An 11,529-nucleotide genomic window follows, 5' to 3' on the forward strand; every position below is an offset into this window, starting at 1 on the left:
CTCGCGAATTAGCACCCTTCTGTGCAAAAAGTTTTATAAATAATTTTTTTTGATACTTCTAAATGATAAAATTCTTTTTGATATGACAGAAACTAAAAAGAAATCTCTAAAAACAAGCCGGGTCTGAGTATGTTTTGGGGCTGCAGGAGGTTGTGCTCTGGTGATGGTGGAATGCCCGGAATAAAACCAACGCAGGTGAGCAACGGAGACCGGTAGCTGGTATCATTCTCAGTCCCAGCTGCCAGGTCAGTGATCATAGCGTTGGATGATGGAGGAGAGATAAGGAAGAAGTCAGACATTTCTAGTGCCCTGTCGTCGATGGATTGCCCCATAGCCTGGTACTTGGAAAACCAATGTTGATGGTGCTTTTCCAGGAGAAGGAGAAGAAGGCTTTGTTGCACCCGGGTTGAAGAGGGCCGTGCAGCAATTTGCAGGTGCAGCTATGCGTTTCCAGCCGGCCAGGCTCATGCGACGCAGAAATGAGCACACAGGGACAATCGCACAACGTGAGGCTATCTCCAACCATTCCCTCCATCCAACTCTCCCCAAACGTACTATTTACTATATTTTACTACCTCCTTCTAAAAGATTCCTCCCCCTATAACTCCTTCTCTCCAACCATTCCCCCCATATCTATTCCCTCTATATACTATCACTCATTAACTAACTATTTATTTAACGTTTTTGAATTTAAAAAATCATACAGTATTTGTACTGTCAAAATACACATTATCATCATGTTGCGGGGCTCAAACAGAATTAATATCGCGAAGAAATGGTGTGATTAAAAATATAAGGAGAGTTGGAACTCACTCTATATGTGGGGGGAGTTTCAACTCCCCCACATATAGGGGGAGCTGTGGGGAGCCGTTGGAGCCCTCGCTCCCCCAAAGCCCCCCTACATAGGGTGGGGGGCGGTTTAGGGTGCGCCGTTGGAGCAAGCCTGATAAGGCTGATGGGACGGGCAACCAAACAAATTCTTCCGCTGGACAGGCTGCAAACGAACGCCAACCAAACAAATGCCTACTGCATCTGACAGGCCTGGCTACAGCGGGCCCAAAGTGATTCCCTAGTCCCACCTGGCAGAGACACACCTCATTTAATATAGTCAAAAGTCTATTTTACCTCCTCCAACTATCACCAAGTTTGGTTTTCCTCCTACAACTATAAAACCGGATATTTCACCTCCCTCAACTTTTCAAACCGTCCATTTTACCTCCCTCGAGCGGTTTTGAAGACTGTTTGCTACAGTAACCGTAGTTTTGTCTTTTTCTTTTTTAAAAAAATTTCAGTTGAATCTTTGAAAAATCATAGTAAATCACAAAAAATCATAAAATAGAAAATCCAATTTTGTTGGACTCCACACGAGTAGATATACGCAGTGAATATATTATATGGTATACTTTAGTATAATTTTTTTACTGTAACTTTAGATATATACTTTTCTATAATTAATTTATAGCTAAAATTTTCGTCGTCCCATTATGGTGAAATTTTTATGGTGAGCTAATCAATATATGATTGAGCTATAGTAAAAATTTTATGATTATTAGATCATGTTTGACTGATCTATAGATTTATCTATATAAACTAGATAAATCTATAGAAAAATCTAGACGAATCTATAGATAAATCTATAACTCAGTCATACATGATCTAATAATCATAAAATTTTTACTATAGCTCAATCATATAATGATTAGGCCACCATAAAAATTTCACCATAATGGGACGACGAAAACTGTAGCTATAAATTAATTATAGAAAAATATATATCTAAAGTTACAGTAAAAAAATTATACTAAAGTATATCATATAATATATTCACTGCGTATGTCTACTCGTGTGGAGTCCAAAAAAATTGAATTTTCTATTTTATGATTTTTTTGTGATTTACTATGATTTTTCAAAGATTCAACTGAAATTTTTAAAAAAGAAAAAGACAAAACTACGGATACTGTAGCAAACAGTCTTCAAAACCGCTCGAGGGAGGTAAAATGGACGGTTTGAAAAGTTGAGGGAGGTGAAATACCCGGTTTTATAGTTGTAGGAGGAAAACCAAACTTTGGTAATAGTTGGAGGAGGTAAAATAGACTTTTGCCTTTAATATATTACCTTACCTGGTTGAAAGCCAAACCAGGCTCGCACGACTCGCCGCCGCCTTCGGCAAACAAAAACCCTCGCCGCGATGCCGCCGGAGCTGCTGGAGGAGCTCGTCGAGGAGGTCCTCCTCCGCCTCCCGCCGGGTGATCCCGCGAGCCTCGTCCGCGCCGCGCTTGTCTGCAGGCTCTGGCGTCGCCTCGTCTCCGGCGCCGCCTTCCCCCGCCGGTTCCGCGAGTTCCGCCGCACGCCCCCCTTGCTGGGCTTCCTCTGCGATCCCGGCGACGAAGACGACTACGAGGAGGGCGTCTACGTCCCCGCCTCCTCCTTCCGCCCGCGCGCGCCCCTGTACACCCCTTTCAGCTGCTGGCGTGGGACGCTCGCCACGGCCGCGTGCTCCTCCACAAGGGCCACAGCCACTACTCCCATCGTCCCTACGTCTGGACGCCCATCACCGGCCCCCGGATGGCGGCGCTGCCCAAGATGCCGCCGGACCGTCCGGACAGCTGGACCACCGCGGTGCTCTGCGCCGCCGCCGCCACCGGCACCGGCGCGTGCGACCACCTCGACTGCCACGACGGCCCCTTCATCGTGGTCCTCGTCGGCACCGACACCAAGGGGATGTTTTCCTACGTCTTCTCGTCGGAGACTTACAAGTGGAGCGAGGTGACCACCGCCGAGCACCCCGGTGACTGTATCAGCTGGAACCGCAGCACCCTCGTCGAGAACGCGCTCCACTTCATGTTCGAGAAGAACGACAGGATCCTCAAGTATGATTTGAGAACTCGGGGAATGTCTCTGATGGAACTGCCTCGTTATGTGGGAACCAACCTAATATCTGAAGCTTTTATTGAGCTCATGACGACCAAGGAGGGGCGGCTGGGGTTCGCAAGGTTGGAGGAGTCGAAGCTTTGCCTATGGTCAAGGGACCATGGAGATGTGGGATGGGTGTCAAGCATAGCCATTGAGCTCGACAAGATGCTACCCTTTGATGCCTCGTTGGCCGACACTACTTTTTTGGTTGGCTTCGCGGAAGGGGTCGGTGTAATTTTCGTCAGGGTTGGGGATGGGGTCTTCACTATTGATCTACAATCTTGCAAGGTGATCAAGGTATATGAGGGCCCGATCATCAGCTGCGTTGTTCCCTACATGAGCTTCTGCACTCCAGGTACCGTTTAGGCATCCTGTCAGTAAATATTTTCCTAGTACGAATTCGCTCATTTGTGCTCAACAATTAACACTGCATACCAATTCCGTAGAAGTCCATGTAAGAAGAATGTTTTGAGAAAGCATTAGCCAGGGGTTATCTTTTTTTTTTCTTATTATTATGTTTACCTGTCCTGGATGGATGATGGTGTCTTGACTCTTCATGACCGATCTAAAATGTCGGGAAAATTTAAACGAGGACTTTAACACTCAGTTCATGTGGTGAATTTGGATCTGCTTATGTTTCAATGTCTCCTGATTTCAGTGAGTTAAATTCCTAATAAGTACCACCTGAATTGAAGCGAATGGCATGCAATTTATAGAAGCTCGATTTCTCATCCTTTGAGTGGAGTACATGAGTTCATACAGTTGTGCGTTGACACGTTTCTTAGCTATGCGTGCTTATGTTATGTCATGTCATTTAGCAACATAGAGTTAGTGATGAAGGTATTTATACCTGTGACTGATGAAAATCAAAAGCTCATTATTCAGAGTAGTAGAAATTTAATTCCTAAACCATCTGATTGTATATTCAATTTTCCATGCATATTTATGTAGCATTGCGGGCAGCTTCTACAGATGCGTGACCGAGATGAGGTGTCTCGAGCTTCCCCCACAGATGGCAGACCAACAGTGAGTGCCTTGACTGCTTGAGGCGGTATGTCAGAAAGAGGAGTGACAGTATATTTCTCAATTAGGATTTACTAGGCTTGGGTGTTTCAGATGTACAAAAGATCTGGATATGTCCTCGAGAAATGCAGGAGGAGACAGAAGATAAAAGGCTTCTACTTTTTTTTTTTGCTCTTTTCTCTTGTAGTTGCAATTTGCAAGTTCCAATGGAACTTGAAAGAACTCTTTAGGCTGATTGATCGGCAAGTGACAGGACAATAAACTACACATGGACCTGCACGCTCGCTTAAAATTTCCTGTCTTTTTTCCATGGTGTTCTTACTTGACTAGTACTTTGAGTATAGCAAAAATAACATTAGTGACTATATATATATGGCTATATACATGGAAAGGTTATTAGAGCAAATTTCAGTCCAAGTTTCAGTTGCTAGCAGCCGGCGCATCAAATAACATTTGGTGAACTGTAACTCTACTATGCCTCGTCTTTGATTTGATAGACATACATATCCACCGAGAGATACATCAATAATTACAGTATGAATTATGATTATGCCAAATTGTTGACAAATATCTTGTTTCCTGGTTTCTTTATATAATTATTATCGTATGTCAATCATTGCTATAAATATAAAATTATTATTATTTAAATTTTTAAAAACACGCGCGTATCATACATGTATCTCTGCTAAAAATTACTTTTAAAACATGTGCGTGCTCTGCTAGTAAAAAAAATTGGCTAAACAGTATGACCACCACACCATTGGGCGTTGACCAAGCACCACGAGCTCAGTCACGTGCCCACGTGTCGAATAACGTCTGGCCCCACGGTCTGACACCCCCATCTCGGGGCCTTCGCTACTCTCCTGCACTAGGCCCACCAACGCCGCGGACTCCCGCAATCCCGGGCCCACCAGTGCCCGTGGGCGCGGCCCACGGGCCCTTTTCGTGCTCCTCCTCCGCTATACACGCTCCGCCTCGCTCCTCCCGCTTCCGATTCCTTCCTTCCCCTCGCTCCCCACCCCACCTCACCTCGCCGCCCGAGGGTGGAAGCTCCGCGAGCCCGAACCCTAGACATGGCGAACGCGTCGGCGGCGGCCGGGCCCTCCTCCTCGTCCTCCCCGCAGGCCAGCGGCGGGGACGCGCCGCGGCAGCGCCGGCCCCCGCGCGCCGGCTCCGACCCGCTCCTCATCGTCTGCGGCTGCTTCAGCGTCGTCACGGCCGCAACCGCGCTCCTCTGCGTCGCCGTCAACGTCCTCTCCGCCGTCCAGGCATTCCGCGCCGGCTCCAACGTAAGCCTCTCTGTCACCCTCCACCCCCTCTCCCCGCCTTTCCCGAGCGCCTGTTTCGCGATGCGCGCGCGGTGACGACGACGAGCTGAACCTGAGGAGTGCGTGTGCGCTGCTGTCTGTGTTTCCCAGATATTCGGGGGCATATTCCGGTGCTACGCGGTGGTGTTCTCGCTCTTCGTCGGCGTTCTCGAGACCGAGTGGGGATTCATCATCAAGTTCTGGAAGGTCCGCTTTCTTCCGCCCATTTCTCGATTTAGAATGTTGGGGATTGCGAATTGGTTGCTCTGTCGTTTTCGAATGGATGGGGTTGTTAAATTAGAGCCTAATTTGGTCGCTATCCGGTTGGTTATGGAATGTCATGTGATATATAATATCATCCAGTTTAAACAATTGGGGGGCACTTATTAGTAGACTGCGCCACTGTAGTGGGCTTTCGTGTAGTCTACCAGTCTGGTTGTCTCGGTACTGCTTTTGATATGAGCATTTCTGTTCGTGTAGTTGCCTTACTGGTTAATTTACATATCTGTTAGTAATTTAATATTTGAAGCATCTGATTTGATGGACATGTCTGATTTGTATGGGCAGAGCGTCGTGCACCATATGATCGATTCTGGGTCAGTTTCCAAGTCACACTTATGGTGTTTCAACTGCACGGTTATTTGTTTGGTATCATGGGGCACTTGTGGACTCGTCGCATATGGACGCACAATGTTTCACTGCATTTTAGGCATTCGCTGTGTTTAGCAGTAAAGATAGTTTTGTAAGTTTAGGTCATAATTTGTTCTGTTCTGATGTTATTTCCAATTTTTCATAATGGCCTTTAATGTTTCAGTCAGTATAATTTATTAGATTGCTGTTTGCTTTGGAATATTGTGCAATGTGATCCTTGATTCTGCAGTTTAGTGAGGGTAGGCGGTGGTTTACTACTTCTGATTTAGTGATGTTCTTTTACTTTTAATGTGGTCAGATATTTGAATACTGGCCTGCACGGGGAATGCTACAGATCTTGTAAGTATTCTGGATGAGCATATTCCTCCAAATTATGTTTCCAAAACTCAAAGCTCAATTTGTTGAATGTATAACTAGTGAACTGCTTATGCTTGGTGCTCATCTAGATATTACCTTAGACATGGTAGGATTGTTTGTTTATTCTTTCTTGCAACTAACACAACAAAAAAGAGATCAGACAAAATTGTAAACGTGAATGTGAGGCATTGATTTGTATTGTTCAGTTGATTGTTTTGTTTCATGAAACAAAAGGTTTACAATGCTAAGCTGAAAAACTTGCTTTCTCTACAAATCTGGACAAAGATTTGATGAACAACTCTAATCATCATATTACTTTGATGTTGAGGTCATAGTGTTGTATTAAGGTCAGCTATGAGCAACTCTAATCCTCATACATTACTTTGATATTCTCTTCTGCCATATAAGTGTTGTGTTAAGGTCGGCTATGAGCACAATTCTAAACCTTATACATTACTTTGATATTCTTTTATGCATATATGTGTTGTATCAATGTCAGTTACATAGAGTTTTATTCTTCTGTCGGATAATGTTCAGGCTTCTCTTGTCTATGTTAGCATGCACTGTTGCAAGAATATCTTTCTGGGTAACCAAGGGTGGAATGCCATCTTCGCTTTGCCTGAAATGTCTCTCCTATTATTCTTGGTTTTCTAAAATATAACATAGTTTCAACCAGGGCGATTAAAAATGAAAGAATAATGTTACATGTATATGCTTGATTCAATGTTTAAGAATGGTGGGATGAATTTTTTTGGCAATTCAGAGTTCTTACCATGAATTCAGAGTAATACTTTTGTTATCCAGCTGGTATTGAGCAGATTGATCTATTTACTTTCGCATTACAGTTACATGCAGCAAGAATTTGTGTCAGTTACATGCAGCTGCAATATAAGTGCTGATATCATGACCATCTTTTGAAATTCTTGCCTGCAAGCAGTGTCACAGACACAGGGACATGTTGGAAGAATCCTATCAATTGTTCTTGCACATGCTGAATTGTATTACATGCCTATTCCTCTCTTGATGTCATCTTGCTTTTGGTTCCTGGCAGTGTTGCTGTCATGACAAAGGCATACCCAAGTATTGAAAGGAATGATCTGATTTTGCTCCAGGAGATTGCCAGCTATATGCTTCTTGCATGTGGAGCTGTCTATGTTATCTCGGTAAGAGAATTTTGGATGTTCATATGTGTTGCGAGACTGTGTAACTGACTTAATAATTCTGAAATTTTGGATACGTCACTGTAAAATGGCTGAACATGAAAATCTTGTAGGACATTTATGCATTTATATTCAGTCATCTTCTGTTTGGGAATTTATTACAGTAACTAACCAAACCGTATTCGTGCAGTTGCATAGCATTATAAACCAGTTGAATGTTTGTAGTACAGCCTGAAATTTCTCATACAAACACCTTTCTCAATAGTATCATGATTATTCATGAAGTTTTCCCTACCTGCTGTGTCTAGTATAGAAAAATGCGGTCTTATGATGTGCAGTGAACAAATGGTCAACATTGCCTTCTTTTATTGCATCGTCCGAGATATCTTTAACTAAGAAACTTAAAATATGTAGGGGATATTGTGCATCGGTGTGCTAAAACGTTCTAGGCAGCAGAAAGCGACATCAAGGGAGCAAGCAGTCAAGGATCTGCAGGTAAGTACTTGGTTCATAATTTTACCTGTGGCAGCATGGAATCCTGAGACTGGACATTTCTGTGTTTTGATCCATGGTCTTCCCAGTTCGCAAGACACCCTTTCTGTTGCTCGTGCCTAAACTGTCCCTGTGTGCCTTAGTTTGATCTTCAGTTACTCCAGTTGATAAATGTGCCATAAGATTCTTCTTTTCCTGCTTATTTTGCTTTTGTGGACAGTTTAAGAGAATCTATAGCTGTAGCTGAAAATCAAGTGTAGCATATTAAGAAATACAGAAACCTGAAAATAGGCGCCCCCTTTTGCAGCTCAAAACTGCCGTCAACCTGTTTCGCAAAATTTCTTTTGCTAAAGTTAGAATGCAAACTTATAATAAAATACATTCACAAGAGAAGGCATTTGTTTCTATAAAAGAGGGTATACACTACCTGAAAAGGAGGCTGCAAAACCATTGTTTTTTGTTGATCAGAGCCAGGCAATTGTGTATTGAGTAGTGTACTGCAAAAATTGCTCGTCATAGCTTCATAGTTAAAGGGTAGAGTGAAAATGGTACAGGCAATAATTTTTATCATGCACTCCAAAACTACCCGTTGATCATTCCTCATTCCCTCAATTTGTGCATGGTGTTTCAGGAGCTGGAGAGACGAAGAGAAGAACTTGAGGCGCTGTTAATTGCTGAGCGGTCCGAGCTGGTCTGAAGGCTGACCACAATGATCTAACGTCTCTCTTCCGTTGTAGATAACTGTCTTTTCTGATGATAGTATACTGCTTGGTGACGGCCATCAATGGTTCATCCAGAAGTCATTTTTATTGAAGTGTGTCTTCATTAGTTCCTCTGTAAGTGTGAATCCTTGCTATTTGCTAACCAAGTTCACATATTCTAAACTTAATATCTTCATGCTATGTATTGATATAGCTTTGCAGTTGCATGTGCCTCCCATTTTACATTGGGCATTATAGTTATATTGCATCAGATTCTACTTTTTTTAATTACTGATACGGAACTATGGTTTTTTTTTTTGCTAACATCATGCTTTTAACGGACAGGTACGGTTTTCCTCTTGTTTTCAGCTGAATTGTGGGTTTCTGGTTTCAAAGCATTGCGTTGATTCATTGCCTGGGTGTAGTATGATGTTTCAGTAAAGACTGCGGCATGTGTGTGATGTACCATGCTGACGTCTTGTATGGCATGTGTGTGATGTACCATGCTGACCTCGTGTAAGCTTGTCGTGTATGTTCCTGAATAGTTCCCCTGAATTTTGTGTAGGGTTTTTGTTCACGAACCATGAGTTCAAGCAGCGTCCTCTTTTCACAGATGAATTGTAGTACCTCATCCTTTCCTAGTGAAGTCATGATTATGATTACGATTTCTTGCATATGATTTTTCCGTGTTGTGCCCCTATATATGATTTTTATAACATAATCTCTGTGCAGAAGCATCGAACTTTTTTGCAACCTATAAGTGAGAGTTCAATCAAGTTTGACTGTGCAGTGTGTGGGATCGACGAGGCTGACACAAGTCATTTAGAAAAAAACTATCACATTTTCTTAGAAGAACAATCATCCACTCTGGACCCAATTCCCTCACCGTGGTGACAATGCTTTATTCCTACAAGTCCGACAAAGTGTTTGATTGCTAGCAAATACTTCCTCCGTTTCAAATTGTAAGTCGTTTTGGTTTTTTTATATTTATAGCGTTTGCTATGTATCTAGATATAATATATGTATAGGTACATAGCAAAATATATGAATCTAGGAAAGTTAAAACGAACTACATTTTGAAATGGAGGGAGTAAATATGTAGCAAGTCAGTGGTTTTTTTGGCCTGTGGAATGTGGGTGAAAGACTGTTACTGCTATGTATTTTTTTGGAAAACCAGATACATATATATAAATATGTTTTTTTTCTCCAAATAGCAACAGCCGCATTAAACTAGTTTATGAAAATAGATATATTCACTATGAATAGCTAGGGGCATTACAGACATTGCAGCGTTCAACTCAAAAGCCATTAGCCACGACATTCAAAAGTAATAAAGTTATTATCAAAACCCACAACTTTCACATAAGTAGCTTTTTAGAAAAGAAAAAAGTTTGATTCACTCCCTTCAAGTATTCAAGTATAGTCAAAGTCTAATTACCCTCTAGACTATAACTTAGTTCAATTTACCCCCCCTCCCCGTCCCCCACAATGAAATTTAGTTTATTTTACCCCATAATACAATTTGTCTTTTTTGTTTCTCCACACAAAAGTTGAATTTTAATTTCAAATTTTGCAGGGTAGTAGTGGACATCACAATGCATATTAAAAAAAATGTTATAATCTTTTCGTCGTTATTTTCATATTATTTTGAACTCCCATGATTAATTTATTATTAAATATCCTAACCTATTAAAATAATTATAAAAATTATGATGTATTTTTCTAAGATGTGTTACGATGTGTGTTAGCATCTTGTAAAATTTTAGTTTAAAACTCCACATATGCATGGAGATATGAAAAAGACAAATTGTATTAGAGGTAATTTGAACCAAAGGATAATTTTGGTCTCTCCCCCCCCCTCACTCACTACCCCCCCCCCCCTCTCCATAGTCAAAAGCCAAATAAAAGCACCTTTTTGAAAAAGCATTGACCCGAACAATACATGCCAATAACAAAAGCTTTGTCCCAAACAATACATACCAATAATTCTGAAGTATAACCAAACAATGGACGCTTAGGGTGGTATCATAAATCTTTGAGTGGTATGTTTTGTAATTAGCTACCATAGGAAAAGCCAATTGGATTGGATGGTGAAGAGTTGTTGAAAATACATACTAATCTTATCATGCTCTTCGCCTCTTCCTTCCATGCACAATCCACATGCCACTCGGGCTGCATTTCTGATCAATCAAAAAATTGTAATGCTCCATGCCTTCTATTTTTCCATAGGAAGCTCCATTGCTTTAGTCGACGTCGTCTTACATACATGAAATGTTTGTCTATGGTAGTGTGGCTTAATTGGCGGGTGTGAATTAATGTGGCGTCCAACGCTACCAAATAATTCAGGATCGCGCGACCAAGTAACATCCCGTTGCCAAGCTAAGTTGCGCCGAGTAGAAATTTGGTTGCAACTGCTCTCTGCATATCTGGGAGGCATGCATTTTTTTCCCAGGTTTTTGTATCCCTTCACTCAACGGCGAGTAAAATGCACTGGCCTTCACGTGTGCATCTAGCGCTGAGGGCATTTCACCGAGCAGGTTTTGGGCGAGGCAACGGTTCTGCCACTGCGTCGCCAGGCCGGGCGGCATCCCCAGGTTTGAGAAGCCCATCTACGAGCTCACGCAGCGCCGTCGGTGGTGCCGCCCGTCATGGGGGCAGCCGTTGTACTCGCACCTCGAGCCGGCGGCAAATTTTGAGCTCCAACTAAGTTTGGCATAATTTATTTAGCTTCACCTTCACTTGTTGTTTCATGCAAACCGAGATACCGTAGCGTGAAGTCGTTTTATAAGCCCGTGCTAAAATAAACTAGAAGCCGGACGAAATCAGTTTTTTTTTTTTTTGTTTTGCTTCACCGGTGAAGTCGTTTTGGCAGAAACTATGCCAAACGGGGCTTAAATTTTTGAGCTACTACCTCTTCCAGCACAT

General features: G+C 42.4%; 2 protein-coding genes across 2 annotated transcripts; both read left to right on the top strand.

Annotated features, from left to right (window-relative positions):
- The first annotated feature begins 2,151 nt into the window (after positions 1-2,151).
- Positions 2,152-4,228, top strand: LOC120660372. The gene is made up of 2 exons (XM_039938886.1): positions 2,152-3,268; positions 3,865-4,228. Exons 1-2 carry the CDS (start codon positions 2,566-2,568, stop codon positions 3,891-3,893), a joined length of 732 nt encoding a protein of 243 aa, XP_039794820.1. The 5' UTR covers positions 2,152-2,565; the 3' UTR covers positions 3,894-4,228.
- A 688-nt stretch (positions 4,229-4,916) lies between these two features.
- Positions 4,917-9,278, top strand: LOC120660380. Its single transcript, XM_039938895.1, has 7 exons — positions 4,917-5,225; positions 5,355-5,450; positions 6,193-6,233; positions 7,303-7,414; positions 7,826-7,906; positions 8,535-8,739; positions 8,950-9,278. The coding sequence occupies exons 1-6, from the start codon at positions 5,010-5,012 to the stop codon at positions 8,598-8,600; spliced, it is 612 nt and encodes a 203-aa protein (XP_039794829.1). The 5' UTR covers positions 4,917-5,009; the 3' UTR covers positions 8,601-8,739; positions 8,950-9,278.
- The last annotated feature ends 2,251 nt before the right edge of the window (positions 9,279-11,529 follow it).

This window comes from Panicum virgatum, chromosome 2K (assembly GCF_016808335.1).
Source record: "Panicum virgatum strain AP13 chromosome 2K, P.virgatum_v5, whole genome shotgun sequence".
NCBI classification, from domain to species: Eukaryota; Viridiplantae; Streptophyta; class Magnoliopsida; order Poales; family Poaceae; genus Panicum; species Panicum virgatum.